Source organism: Narcine bancroftii, chromosome 1 (genome assembly GCF_036971445.1).
Source record: "Narcine bancroftii isolate sNarBan1 chromosome 1, sNarBan1.hap1, whole genome shotgun sequence".
Taxonomy (NCBI): Eukaryota; Metazoa; Chordata; class Chondrichthyes; order Torpediniformes; family Narcinidae; genus Narcine; species Narcine bancroftii.
The window spans coordinates 368,704,089-368,718,836 of record NC_091469.1 but is presented as its reverse complement, the minus strand read 5'-3'; the positions used below and the strand labels follow the sequence as shown (position 1 = coordinate 368,718,836).

The window sequence follows — 14,748 nt, the reverse complement described above, 5'->3', positions numbered from 1 at the left end:
CAAAGCCCAACCTTCATGTGGGAGATTTCTCCTCTTAATAACCGGTTTAGGGCAGAAAACTCAGGTTCCCAATTGTTCTTAGACCACCTTCTCACTCTATTTGACTTTGCAACATCACAATAAAGACTTTTTAAACTCTAGTAGTTTGTCGGCGAAGCACTTATCAAATGTCACTAAAACACCTTAAGGACTTTTATAGTTTTGTCTGTAAACACTTACGTGTTACAATCCTGGCAGGTGACGACCTTCAATTATGATCGTCTAATTTGTCCGATCTCCAGTTCTTACTGACAATCATAAAGATTTTAAGAGAGAGAATTTTGTTAAAACAGGCTTCTCTGGGCCTTTTTGTCAGCCGGCTGAGACGATTGTCAAGAAAAACAGAAACCGTCGTCTAGTGTCCACTCACCCATCACGTCGGGGTCACCAAATTGTTAGGTCTGCTTTGTTCGAGAATGAGTGAGTCAGACACCAGACTGAGTCGAAATCAAGGTTCTTTATTACCGGATTGTAACACTTGCAACTAACAGTGTTAGTTGGAGAAAACGCATTCTAACGATATCAGCAGGTGGTGTTTTTTTTATACCCCAGGATACACGCTTAGTAAATTATCATACCATTACATTTTCCAATGAATAAGCTGTTGCTACCCTTCTCTGTTAGTCTGCTGCACATCATTCTTGTTATTGCCACACTTATCTTGAGTGTACAAGGTCACACCTGCATCCTGTTACTCCTTAGTACTGGGTGACTCCTTCTCCGGTCCCAACTCATGATCTTTTTACCTTACAATAGGCAGGGACTGATTGCCAGTACTCAGCATGGGTTCACATGTGGGAGATCAAGTAGATGATGGCAGGGTTGTAGATGAGGAGTTCAGCAAGACCTTTGACAAGGTTTCGCATGTCAGGTTGGTGGTTTGGAAGGTTAGATCACTTGGGATGCAAGGGGAGTTGACCAATTGACTTTAAGACAAGAAAGGAGACAGGGTAGAAGTGGAGGATTTTTTTTTTGAATGGAGGCCTGCAACTAGTGAGTGTGCCACAGGGGTTGGTACCATTGCTGTTTATCTTGATGAACAATTGGATGGTAATGTAATTAATATTTAGTGCATTTGCAGGTGACACAAAATTGTAGTGGATTGTGAGGAAGAATATGCAAGTTAATAACAGGATCGAGATATAGTAAATTAGGACAGTGGGCCAAGGAGTGGCAAATTCAATTTTTCTCAGAGAAGAGTGAGATATTGCACTTTGGTAAGTTAAACCAGGGTAAGACTTGCATGGTGAATGGCAAGATCTTGGAAATTGTTATACAACAGAGAGCTCGAGGAGTGCAGGTGCATAGTCACTGGGTCGTGAAGAAATTGTCTGGCACATTTGCCTTCACTGGGTGGGGTATTGAATACAAAACCTGGGACTTTAGGTCTAAAAAAAAATTCCAATCCCGTATCTAGGCTGCTATTTCTGTGTTTGCTGTATCAAGACCTTACTAACTTCTGAGGTTCTTCCAGTAAGTCATCCCAACAGGATTTTTTTTTTAGAAACAAATATCAACTTAATGTTCCACAAAAGAGGTAGTCTTCCAGTTTGTTATGATTTTAAGATATTTCTTTTGCACCTTCTTCAGATCTATTCTTAATGTATGGAAAGTAAATTGATTCACAGCACTCCATCTTTGGTCTCACCAAGGTTCAATACAAAGTTACAAGTTCAATAAAATTTAACTTCCTCACTTGTCAGGAAAGAGCCACACAACTGCACTGCATGAGAAGACTGAAGTGTGCAAGGCTACCGGCCACCATTATGTTCTATTGAGCGTGTCCTGGCCAGCTGCATCACAGTGAGGTATGGTTGCTGCAGAGAAATGGTTTGCAGGTCATTCCACAGGACTATAAGAGTGGCAGAAAGGATCACTGGAGTCTCCCAACCCTCCCCCCCCCCCACCCAATCAATGTTATCTACCAAGATCTTTTCTGAGGAGGATGCGGAAAATCATTGAAGACCCCTTCCACCCTGCACACAGCATCTTTCAGCTGTTCCATCCCATTTGGGTCATCGGTATGAAAGAGATACAGGAGTATCAGAGCCAGCACCACCAGGCTGAGGAACAGCTTCTTCTCATGGGCATTGGGAATGGTGAATGATCAAAGGATCTGTGCACATTTAGCATCCGAGACTCTCATTTGTACAAAACAATATTTATTTATTTGTATAGATTAAATACTTTTCCTGCACATGTATTGTCTGTCTGTGTGTCTGCAAGGACTGGAGAATGCTGTTTTGTCGTATGGTACTTGTACAATCACATGACAATAAACTTGACTTGTGCTTTACAAAGTTGGTAATCATTCATTTCAGCTGCAGCTAAAAAAAATGACATTAAAGAATCTTCCACCTACATCAAAATATGCTGTGTTATATTTTCTATAATATGGCTAGAGGATCCTACATGACCTGATTTGAGGTCATTTAAAAAAAAATAACATAATGTTCTTATTAGGAAACTTTTAATTTCATATAATTTTTACTGATAGTCAGGAAGATTTCAGAGGATAGCCTGCAACTACTATTTTCACAGTTGAACATATTCCCCAAAGCAACTTAGTCTCTAAATTTGTCACTGGCTATCATAGGGAACTAGAAATTTCATTCAATAACAAATAAGATGTGAAAGCAAAAGCAGTTATTTCAAAACATGGTGGTGAGTAAAACCAGGTTACATCATCTTTGTGGCACGTTTTTCCTTAGTTCATCCCTTTCCTATTTCTAACACACTTTCTACTTTCATCAGTTTTCTAAGGCATTCCAAATTATAGCTTATGTTCCTACTTTGCTGGAGGTGGAATTCATCTCTAATGATGGCGTAAAGTTGCATCAACGTGAGAGAAAATGGAGCGCAAAGCGGAGTTCTAATTCAGTAGCAGGACATTTGCCCCAGCATATCCATGATAGGATTTGCCACAATATGTTTAAAACTCAATAACCTCATCCCTATTTAATTTAACAGTTGCTGGCAGTTTTTTGTGTTATCCCTTTGGTGATAATCCATCCCATTTGGGTCATCAGTATGAAAGGTTGGCCATGTTCCACAACAGTTCGTCATCTCACCCATCACTTTACTGCCCTTTGAAAGGAAAGCTTAACCCTCTTTGTCACCTGCTACTTTTCTCTCCTGGACCTGTAACGAAATAGTCATTAAAATTGTCCGGATGTTATAGTTTGCTTTGAAGTTATTTGGAACAGCAACTTTTAATTTTTTCAGAGGATTAAGGCTTTGAGTATTGGTGCTTCAATGAGATACAGAATAATATTACCTGTATTTGCTGACGTTGTTATCCATGTTGAGGACAGCATGCTGGAAAATGTGAGCATCGTTATATCATCTAAAAATGATCACTATTCAAGATCTATTCAAGAGAGAAGTCTTTATAATATTGTAGTTTTATAAATAATGTTGCGCTCGGTAGCAAGTGGCAGTCTATAATCATGGTCAAGAAATTTTTAAAATATATATTTTTGATTAATTTTGTTTAATTGGCAACAGCGAGCAAACTGGTTTTCATTCTTGGATGCAATAACCCAATTTGTGGATCTCCTAGTAACTGTTTGAACTTGTTTCTTTTTAATAATTAGAAAGGTTGAGCATATAGAAAATATGAAATGTCATGAATAGACAGGAAATGTGTATGCTTATTTTTAACACGGTACATTGATTAATGTTTTACATTCCATCACTTATAAATCATGTATTGCAAGTAGCAGTCTCACTTTTGCTATGACGAATAATAGCAGAAGAGGTTTGTAAGCAGAGTACAAAACTGATACATTTAACAAACATTTCCTGACTTTCATACTAATTAGATTCATTCTCAAATTTCTGCCAAATTTTGTACTGTGGGTAAGTAAAACAAAAAAATTCAGGAGGACATCTTGTAATTAAAAATAATATCTGTGCTCAGAAAGACAATGTGAATTTTAGAAATAGATAAAAAAGCAGCCTTTGAACACTGAGCACTTCAGTCGTGAATTTCTTAACTCTCGTTTGGATTGCAGAGTATACTGCAATGTTTTTTACCTGACAAAATAATGGTTGAATCTCTTCATTGTCTAACCCTCAGTTTACCTTTAGAACATATGACAAAAAGTGACTCGCAACTTCTTGTTAAAATAATAGCAAAGCCAGCATTCATTTTTTGAATTACCAAAAAAAAACCATGTTCTTTAGGTGAAGTACCAATGTACAGTTAAATGCAGAATTCAAAGTTGCTGTTTGAGAGGAAATGTTCTGCTCTCAGTTTTGTTTTTAAAAAGACTTCTTGCTGACTGAGTCACCAAGGATTGTAATCTGGCCTGCTATTCATGTTTGTATTTTCTCTGAAAAACCCAGAGCCTAACACGATCTGCTGGAGGATCTCAGTGGGTCAAGAATCATCAGTGGGAAGAACAAATGGTTGATATGTTGAGCCAAAACTCTTCATCACGACTTCATCAGCAATATATTTTTGTATCAGATTTCTAGCAGTTCTTTGATTTTCATTTAATTGAATAGTTAGTTTATGGTATAGACTCGTCTGTTTGTGAAGTTGACGAAAGCAATTGTCATTGGTCAAATTGGTAAATTAGATGGATTACTATTAGAAAATACTTTGCGATATAGTATGGACAATTTAATTAGTGAGGCATGGTACGTGTAATCTGACTGGATGAAAAATGTTTTACAAAACTCTTCACTATTGTGATTTCTTCATGCACTTTCTGGGTTGGTTGTGGAGTAATTAATAGAATGTTAATTCTATGCTTAGACTACAACTCCACTGTCATTGTATCACCAAACTTGCCAGGATGGTAAAAAGTGAACTTAATCTGTTTCTTTTTAAATTTTGTTGCAAATTGTAAAATATTCTGGAGTGCAAGTGAAATATTTACATAATAAACATGATAACTCTTACTTCCTTTTGCATGACCTATATCTACTGTGGGATCATGTCATGTATTCATTGAACAGTGGTGTTTCCCAATATAAGGAAAAAAAACATTTTAAAAATTCAGGAGATAAGCGGAACAAATGGTAGCTTATTGGGAGTTCAGGCACACATTGGAAAGGCGCTCATACAAATCATTTTGAATCTTTTGTCCATTATACTCTTGAAGCTGATTGGCAAGAATAGCCTTGTCAATCTTTTAAATGATGAATTCAACACTATCATTTTTTGTGAATTAGATTTGGGTGGTTGCTTAACTCTAGAATGGATTCAGAGAAAAGTTATAAAATAAACTATTCCTCTAAACTACACAATATGATTGATAACTTTCACTTTCAGAACAAGCAGAAATTATATGGTGAATATATCAAAAGCTACAATACGCAATTGTTGAAGTTTAGTAGTTACCTTTGCTCCGTTCTTTCATTACAATGTAGTCTGTACAGACTAATTTTATTAATATTGTACATTCTTGTTTTATTTTTACAGACGATGGGTCCGACTTTTGTTTGGACGAGAATTTCCTCTTCAGGATCTCTTGGTGATCTGGGATACTTTATTTGCTGACAGCGTCACCCTGGATTTAGTTGATTATATTTTTCTAGCAATGATGTTATACATCAGGGATGTCTGTAAGTATATGTAAACCGATTAAAAATGTCATCTGCCTCTATTGCTGATAAGAATTGTGAGATACTTTAAGAAAAGATTTTATGTAAAGAAAAAGTGTATATCATGGCTATTGTGATTTATGGTGTGAAAAATAAAAAAATTAAAAAAAAAGAAAAGATTTTATGTGATATATATAGAAATAGTCAGGAATTGATGTAATATAATTTCCATTGTGGAGACATAGATACAGAATGACCTATTGCTAGAAACTGAATTTCAAGGATATTCAACATGCAAAAAGTAGCTTTTAAAAAAGTGGCATTGTTTGTGGAAAAAAATTAAAAGTATATTGGCTCAGATAGTCAAGATGTAGAAAGTGTGTGGGTGGAGTTCTGAAGCACCAAGAAGCTATTTATTGGCTTCCAGATGGCAGACTCTTGTTTAACTTTATGGTAATGAAGGATCGGTTCAAGCATGAAGTTACTGATGCATGTAAAAAACATAATGCAGAAAAAAATTCTGAATCTATCGTACAATTACGTCAATACTATGCAAAAGATGACCTCCTCCCACCCCACCCCCCCCCCACTCAATTTCCTGACCTTGAACTATTGCCTAGGCCCTGGTCGTCTGCCCATCTAACCTCCCAATTTCCCGAACGTGGACTTGCCAGGCATTCCCAGCCACCCACTCAGCCATCTGAGCTCTTGAAATCCTGAACACGGACTTACCACCCAATCGCAGACCTGGCCGCCCATCCATCCAAGCTCCTGAAGCTTCGAATGACAGTTATTTATCGCAGGCAAAAATAGTATGTGTGTAATGTATGACCCATTAAATTTTACCCAAAAAATTAGTCCACAAAATTCAACTATTGTATGCATTTATACAGTGCTCTATGTCTGCTGGCCAAAACAAGTTAGCAGTAATATTCTGGGTGTTAATTCTGGGAATGTATATGATGGGTTTTTTTTAAAAGAGTACATAGAGAAGCCAATAAAGGAACAAGCTATCTTAGATTTGGTGACGTGCAACATGAATGGGCCAGTTATTATTTATTTTGCCACACCCTTGAGGAAATAGTGACCGTAACATGATAGAATTTTCAATAAGACAGAAGATTAAGTCATTCCATCTGAATTTCAAGTCCTGAATCTTGACAAAGAAAGTTGCAAAGTATCAGGGTTTTTGATGAATAAGCAATGGCCACACTTGAAGGATTGAATGCAGGGCTACAACAGATATACATTATGTTCTGGAGCAAATGCACAAAAGGAAAAGTGATGCAATTATGACATACAGAAGAAGTTAAGGATAGTTTTAGATCAGAAGACGAGGTATCTCAAGATGCCAGAAAAAGGACCTACCACAAAAAAGGGAAAAAAAGCTTGAGGGCGGAAAAATAATCTCTGAAAGAAAATTTGCAAGACGTCAAGTTAGAACGTAAGAGCTACTACAGAACATAAAAAGGAAAAAAATAATTGTAGACCTCTTACATTTAGAAGTGGAAGACTTCATAAAGGGAACAAACACAAGGCAGAACAAATGAAAATACTTGTTTCTGTCTTCGCAGAAGAGTATAGAAATGGTGAGGAGACAAAAGTTAATTGAAAAGAAGGAATTAATAGAAGCTAAATCAGTGAGGGAAAACTGTGGTAGCAAAATATTGGATCTAAAAGCCAATAAATATCCAAGGCCAGATAATCTGAATCAAAGTACAAAAAAAGGTGGCCATGGAAATAATGGTTGTGCTCGTTAGCATTTTATAAAATTCTACAATTTACAGACAGACCTTGCAGATTGGAAGATGGCATATGTAACATTACCATTATCAAAACACGAGAGAGAGAAAACAGAAAGCAACAGACCTTTATAGCTGACCGCTACAAAGAAACACACACAGTGTGGCAGGCTAAGCTCACTCCTTTATTAGGGCTAGAAAGGCTGCTTTTATACTGTTCAAGTTCCCGCCATTTTTGCTGATTGACTGAGTCACTATATGAATAACAATAGCGGGCGGGAACATCCATGCATATGAATGGCCCTTCTTCCCCAGCCTGGTTCTGCTGAGTTAGCTGTGCAGCTTGACCAATGCCATTTTAGGGCTGTTGGTCTGCTGCTGCCCCAGTTTCTACTCCCACCGGTTCATTGTCCTGGGAGTCACTTTAGCGATCTCTGACCGCAGCCGCGCTATGTGCCGTCGCAATCTCGTCAATTACGGGCTGGCACACCTTTTATTAAAAACATCATAAATGCTGGAGTCCAATATCAAGGCCCTTTAACATAAATTATTAATGATATTCAGCAAAGTGAACATATATTTAAGAAAGGGAAATCATGTTTTATAAACATACTGGAGTTTGGTCTGGTAACTGGCAGACAAAATTGTCAGGTCACTATGGCCTGCACCCAGGGGTTTTAAAGGTGACGGCTGCAGAAAGAGCAGGGCCATGATGAATTTGTTTCCAGACAATAGTAATGACTTGGAAAACTGCAATTAAGACAAAAATTGTTCAAGAAGGGCAAAAGACTAAAGGGAGATAACTACAGCCTATTAGCTCAACGTCATTGGCAAATTGCTGGAGTCTGTCAGTCTATAATCTATAATCAAGAAAGTATTCATTTGGTGAAGCTTAATGCAATCAAATCAAGTGAAAATGGTTTTATGATGGGTGAATCTCAGTTGTCAAATTTGTTGGATTTCTTAAAGGATCTAACAGAAGGGATCTGCAGAATTTTGAATTTTCTAGAGGCATTTGACCTTGTGCCACATAAAGGACTGCTGTACAAGATCAGAGCACAGAGCAAAATGGGAAGTGTGTTAGCATGGATTAAAGATTAGTTGTCACATGGAAGGTGAACAATCAGAATATGGTGGAAAGATGTAACTGGTGAAATGCCAGAAGGATCTGTTCTTGGCATTTGATTATTTATGACATACATTAATGACCCAGAGGATGCAATTAATGACCTAGTAGAGGGTCAAGCTGTCCAAGTTTGCCAATGTCACAAAAATAGGCAGAAAGGCATGTTGTGATGAATATATCTGCAGCAAATTATAGATGGAGTTGAGTGAGTGAATGAAAACTTGGCAAATGGAGTTTAATGTGGGAAAGTGAGAAGTCGTACACTTCAGTCAGAGAAATCTAAAGGAACCATTATCTAAATAGGGAGTGATTTGTTATTTTTTGTAAATCAGAAAATAGAGCAGGCATGCAGCAATTGGTTAGGAAAGCAAATCTGTCATTTGCTTTTGTTGAAAAATAATTAGAGTTTAGAAATAGAGAAGTATTATTACAGCGTGCAGGGTTCTATTGAGGCCACACCTGAAATACTGTGCATAGTTTTTCAGTCCTTATTTCAGAAAGCTTTTAAGATAGTCCAAAAGGTATTCACTTGGCTAATTCCTGGGATGAAAGAACTATAATATCACAAGGATCCAATGCAATATTTTTAAAAATTTAGACATATCAGGCCTTTCTGGCCCATGAATCTGTGCCACCCAAATACACCAATTAATTTACAATCCTTGTACATTCTTGAAAGGTGGGAGGAAACCTGAGTACCCTGAGGAAACCCATGCAAACATGGACAGAATGTACCAACTCCTTACAGACAATGCCTGATTGCAACCCAAATCACTGGCACTGTAATAGCATTGCACTAACTACCATGCTGCCCTGCTGCATTTATATCTCTAACAACATAAAAATGCTGGAGAATCTCGGCAGGTTACACAGCATCCATAGGAAGTAATGATATATAGCCAATATTTCATGCACGAATCGTTGATTATTTATCTTTACCTCCAATGGACACTCCGAGATCTGCCGAGTTCCTCCAGCAATTTTGTGTTTTGACTACATTCACAGCACCTACAGACTTTCATATTTCACTTCAATTAGATCAGTGTTGTCTAGCAGTTACAAGAATGTGGGTGATTTTATTGAAACATGTAAGATTCTTAGAGGTGATGACACAGTAGATAATACGATATCTGGACAAGAGAAAGTATCTCAAACCATGGGACATAGTTACAAGATGAGGAGGCGGGTCATTTAAAATTAAGGTGTATCAGAACAACGTCTAACAGATGATAATGAATCTGCGGAATTCTTCATTCTAAGTATCTGTGGAGGCTAGATCTTTGGGATGTTTAAAGATAAATAGATATTTTTGAAACTACAAGCGACAGAGGTCTATGTGGGACTGGGGCACAGATGAGCAGATCAACCACGATCATATTGAATGGCAGTCAGGTCAGCATAGCCTACTCATGCTTCTGGTTGCTTCAGGTCCTTTTCAGAATGGCAAGGGACCAGCATTTGAGGTTCCAATAATTAACCACATGCATAAATGATTTGAATGAGAAAAATAAATGTAATATTTTTACATTTAATAACTCAAATTGCATGGGACTATGACCTTCAAGTAGAATGCAAAGAGACTTCAAGGTGGTGTTGTGCAACAATCCAGTCAAATATTTCATTTCACTCAATCCCTCTAGTTTGAAAGTTAATTTCCTTCAAGTATCTATTGAGTCTCCATCACAAAATAAAGATTGTGTCCCTTCCACCACCTTCATTAACAATGAATGCTGGATCATTGTCATTTACTGTATTTTTCAAAAATGTTCCTCACATCACCAAAGCCTTCTTGATCAAAACATTAATTCTATGTCTTGACCTAGTCAATGAATGGAACCATTTTTTTTGTTGGTTTAATTTATATAATCCTCTGATTATCTTGCACATATCCCCACAAGAAAAATGTAATCAATTTGAACTTCATAAGTACCATCCTGTAATATCTCTTCCACACACTCACATTCCTATACATCCTTCCCAAGTGTGGATACTAAAATTAAGCGCAGTTATCTGGTTGCAGCCCAACTAGAGCTTTATAAAGCATAACTAATCTGCTTTTGTAATCATTACCCCCATTTTTGAAGCCCAAGATACTATATGCTTTCCTAACTACTTTCTCCATATATCCTGCCCCCTTCAAAAAAATATGCATGTAAGCCCCTTGTTCCTTCTGTTCTATCATATTCTTTAAAAGTATCCAATTAAATAAATGTAAAAACACACAGAAATGCCGGAGGAGTACAGTCAGTCTCGTAGCATCCATAGGAGATAAAGCTATATTGCTGATGTTTTGGGCCTGAGTTCCTCAAGGAATAAGCAAAGAAAAGGAAGGCATCAGAATAAAGACAAAAGACTGGTAGGGAGGAGTCCAGGCCACAAAAGGTATTTAATGGATATGATAAGAGAAGAAATGAGAATTGTTTTTGGCTCTATAAAAGGACACAGAGGGAAAGGGAAGAGAGGAAGAGACAGAGATAGAGCTGGGAGAAAAAAGATGACAAGGAGGAAGGGGGGTTGTTTAATGGAAACCGGAGAAGGCTATGTTAATGCCATCTAGTTGGAGGGTGCCCAGACAGAAGATGAGGTGTTGTTCCTCCAGTTTGCATGTGCATGTGTCTGGCAGTGCACAAGTCCATGGACAGACATGTCAGCAAGAAATTGAAATAAGTGGCCACTGGCAGATCCATGGTATTGTGGATGACAGAGCTGAGGTGCTCAACCAAATGATTTCCCAATATGTGCTCAATCTCTCAGGTATAGAGGAGTCTATAACGGGAGCACCTCATGCCGTAGATGAACCCTGGAGGTTCACAAATCAAATGTTGCTTCACTTGTAAGGATTGTTTTGGACCCCAAATGGTGGTGAGGGAGGTCATGTGCAGGCATGGAGCATCTCCTGCAGTCATGTGTAGGTTCCAAGGAGATGATAGGTGAAGTGGGAGGAGTGGACAAGGGAATCTCAGAGGGAGCGGTCATTACAGAAGACAGAGGAGAATGTGTGTCTAATGGTGGGTACGCATAGGATGTGTTAAATAAATATTGCTTTTCCCTATCCATTTTGCATCATCTCACACATCTCTATGTGAAGTTCCATTTGCTACTTCTCTGCCCATTTTGCTAGCTACATCCAGTTTCAGTTGATTTATTTCATCTTCACTGATTGCGATATATGCAGGTTTGTTTTTTTTAAATTTAGACATACATTGTCCAATTTACACCCAATTAACCTACACCCTGGGTATGTTTCGAATGGTGGGAGGAAACCAGAGCCACTAGGAGAGAACTTACAAACTCCTTACAGATAGGATTACCGATATTTTGAAACCCTGGTTCTGATTGCTGGTGTGTAAAGGCGTTACGCTAACCACTTCGCCAACCTTGCCACAGTATTGTTGCCAACTTTTGGAATTTTGCTTTATATTCCAACATCCAAATGATTTGTACATATCAAAAGCAAGTGGTTTTTATACTAATCCTTGAGGAAGGCCGTTAAGACTGCTGTCAACTATCCTCAAGAGTGTAAAGCAACCATTTATCATGACATGTCGTTTTCTGTCATTAAGCCAATTTTTTTTTTATCTAAGATTGACAATGGTCCACCTATTTCACGAGCTTCAAATGCATTGATTATGCACATCAAAATAATATATAAGAATGAGAAATAAACTTAAAAATCAATCAATACCTATGAATTTGAGAAAGTTGATATGTCGTCAAAATATATGTCAGAAATTAGATATAAAGAAACATATTCAATGTCATGTGGAAGACTGCCACCTTGTGACTAAAGCATCATTCCAAATTGATACAAATAACTCAGTCCCGTCCACGCCGTATTATAAGCATAGCATCCCTTTGTCTGATGTGTATACATTCTTCAAGAATAAGATGAAATGTATCTTGGTCAATATGGTTTATAGTGTGAAAAATAAAAAATTTTAAAAAAAAAGAATAAGATGAAATGTAAACCTTAATTGATAGCTTAAGGCTTTAATTATATTACCTTGGGCAATATTTATATTTAGAAATACTCCAGATGTTTGGCAGATTAAATAGCAAAACATTCTTCTGACCAATTCCATTACTGATTTATTAATATTGCTTTAAAATGTCAAGATCATAAGTAAACTATAATTATCTAAGTTTTGTAAAGATGCAAGACTGAGTAGTTTAGCATTCAGAAAGCACTGACTTACATTATTAATATACCATGTGTTTTTGGCTTTAATGACTTTCACAAAAAGTACAGTAAATGGTCACAAGAGAACAAAAGTATTATGGAAGAGTGAGCACGATAAGCAAGTGCTTCACAAATGAAACCAGATGTATGAAATTACAAGCTGTCGGATCAGAAAGGAAGTGAAGATGATGAAGTGGTTCTCACAGTAGAATATAATTATTTGTTTCAATCACTTGCTTGTTTTTGCTCATTTTTTTTTTAAATATCAAGGTGTGTAATGTTAACAAGTATGCAACCACAGTCAGTTATAATGCACAACATTCTCTTGAATGTGCTGGTATCAGGTAGTTCACAGAACCCCGAAATAAAATATGTTGGACCCCCAGATTTTGAGGAAAGTCAAGAATTATCTTCTGTGATTTTTTTATTACATCAGCGTATCTCTCCTTATTATGTATTTTAATTCATAAACTCCCTGACCTCTATACTTGGTAAAATGTGCATATATTTATGTCAGTGTGCATATAATGTGCATAAATATTGAATTAAAAACTTCTGTTTGTTATATTTTCCTCAGTAATTGCCAGTAACTATCAGACTTGCCTTGGATTGCTCCTCCATTATCCTTCTGTAGAAGATGTACATGCTTTAATCCAGAAGGCACTCTTTCTAAAAGATCCAAAGGTAAAAAGTATTTTTTTAGGTACATACTCACATGGAAAAAGTGGTATTCTTATTCATTAAACTCTGAGATTTAGTTGTGCAGACACCAAATTTAAAATAATAAGCAATGTGAGAGAAATATTTAATATCTGGAGAATAAATTGAAATAAATGAACTTGCAGGATTCTCAAATCCAGTTGCTGTTAAAATTACTTTGCTTCAATTGCAGCAGTATCTGGCAATATATTAAATATAAAAGATTATTTTTATAAGCATATGCATTACATATGTTTGTGTATATTCTATAATGAGGAATAAAATTGGCTACCAATAGTTTTACTAGAGAGAAAAACAAGGATATTGTGTAGTATTACCATGATGGTTTGCTTGTTTTGCAATGGTCATTTGCTGGCCTATAAAAGAAAGAAAATTTTCTGAATTATTGTACATTTGAGGGCACATCTGTAAGCAGAGGGGTAATAACTCATCAGTTATAGCCTCAGAACGGTAGTCAATATTTGTTTTATTATACCCAGGAGCTAAATTTATTTTTCAAATGGGAGAGGTTTTCACCTATTTTGAATAGTTAATAGTCTGTGCTTTGTGGTCTGTTCACTGAAGATTATTGCCTACTGTCATCAGTTATTTGTCAAGTGGAAATATTTATTCTTGTATAATTTTCAGCAAACTATGTATTTCTCAGTAAAACATTAAGTGCATATTCTAACAGATAAGGTCTTAACTAACATGAAAAGCATAAAGAAATGTCAACAATTTTCTCCATAAGCTTTCTCACTGATTGTTGAAATTTCTGGATGGTTATTAATTTGGTATTCAGCCTGTATTTGGATTTCAGTATATTAGCCTTGGCTCACTGATAGCAATGTTGCGTCACAATCATTGGATTCAGTTACAGACCCATTACAGATGTTTTTGTCTGGTACCTCAATACATTGCTGAACTGCCCTATCAGGTATCAGTTGCCCTCTCCAATGGCACTTTTGTTAAAAGCAACCAACTTCTCCTGATGCTTTGATTAGCACAACTAAGCAAATTATTTGTCACATCACTGCTTATGGGACTTTACTTTGAGTAAATGAGTAGAAATAAGTCCAACAATTAACCATTTGTTTTGGGTGCTCAGGTTAATTGATAGTAGCATCACAGGCAGAAGAATATGTTTGTATGACGGTGCATATTGTTCCATAACAATTATGTTACCAGAAGAAAATGCTATTTTTCCAAAAGGAAAGGACTGGGAAGTAATACATTTCCCTGCTTCAAAACAGTCCTCAATCTTCTTAATACCCTGACACTGCCAAATATTTAAAAATTGATTTCCCATAGAAAATGGAATAAAATTATTTTGAAATAAGAATGTTTTTCTTGACATTAAACCTCCTCCTCCAATCTCTTTATCAACCTTATTCCAAAGCTCAATT

The 14,748-nt window shown here is 36.7% G+C and overlaps 1 protein-coding gene across 16 annotated transcripts in view; it reads left to right on the top strand.

Moving 5' to 3' along the window:
• tbc1d5 (TBC1 domain family, member 5) overlaps nucleotides 1–14,748 on the top strand; it is a 538,200-nt gene that overhangs the window by 366,911 nt on the left and 156,541 nt on the right. For all 16 annotated transcript variants that reach the window (XM_069913037.1, XM_069913049.1, XM_069913042.1 and 13 more), the window contains 2 exons: nucleotides 5,474–5,616; nucleotides 13,221–13,327. In XM_069913037.1, the coding sequence (XP_069769138.1) occupies nucleotides 5,474–5,616; nucleotides 13,221–13,327 (250 nt within the window). The remainder of the gene's footprint in view (nucleotides 1–5,473; nucleotides 5,617–13,220; nucleotides 13,328–14,748) is intronic.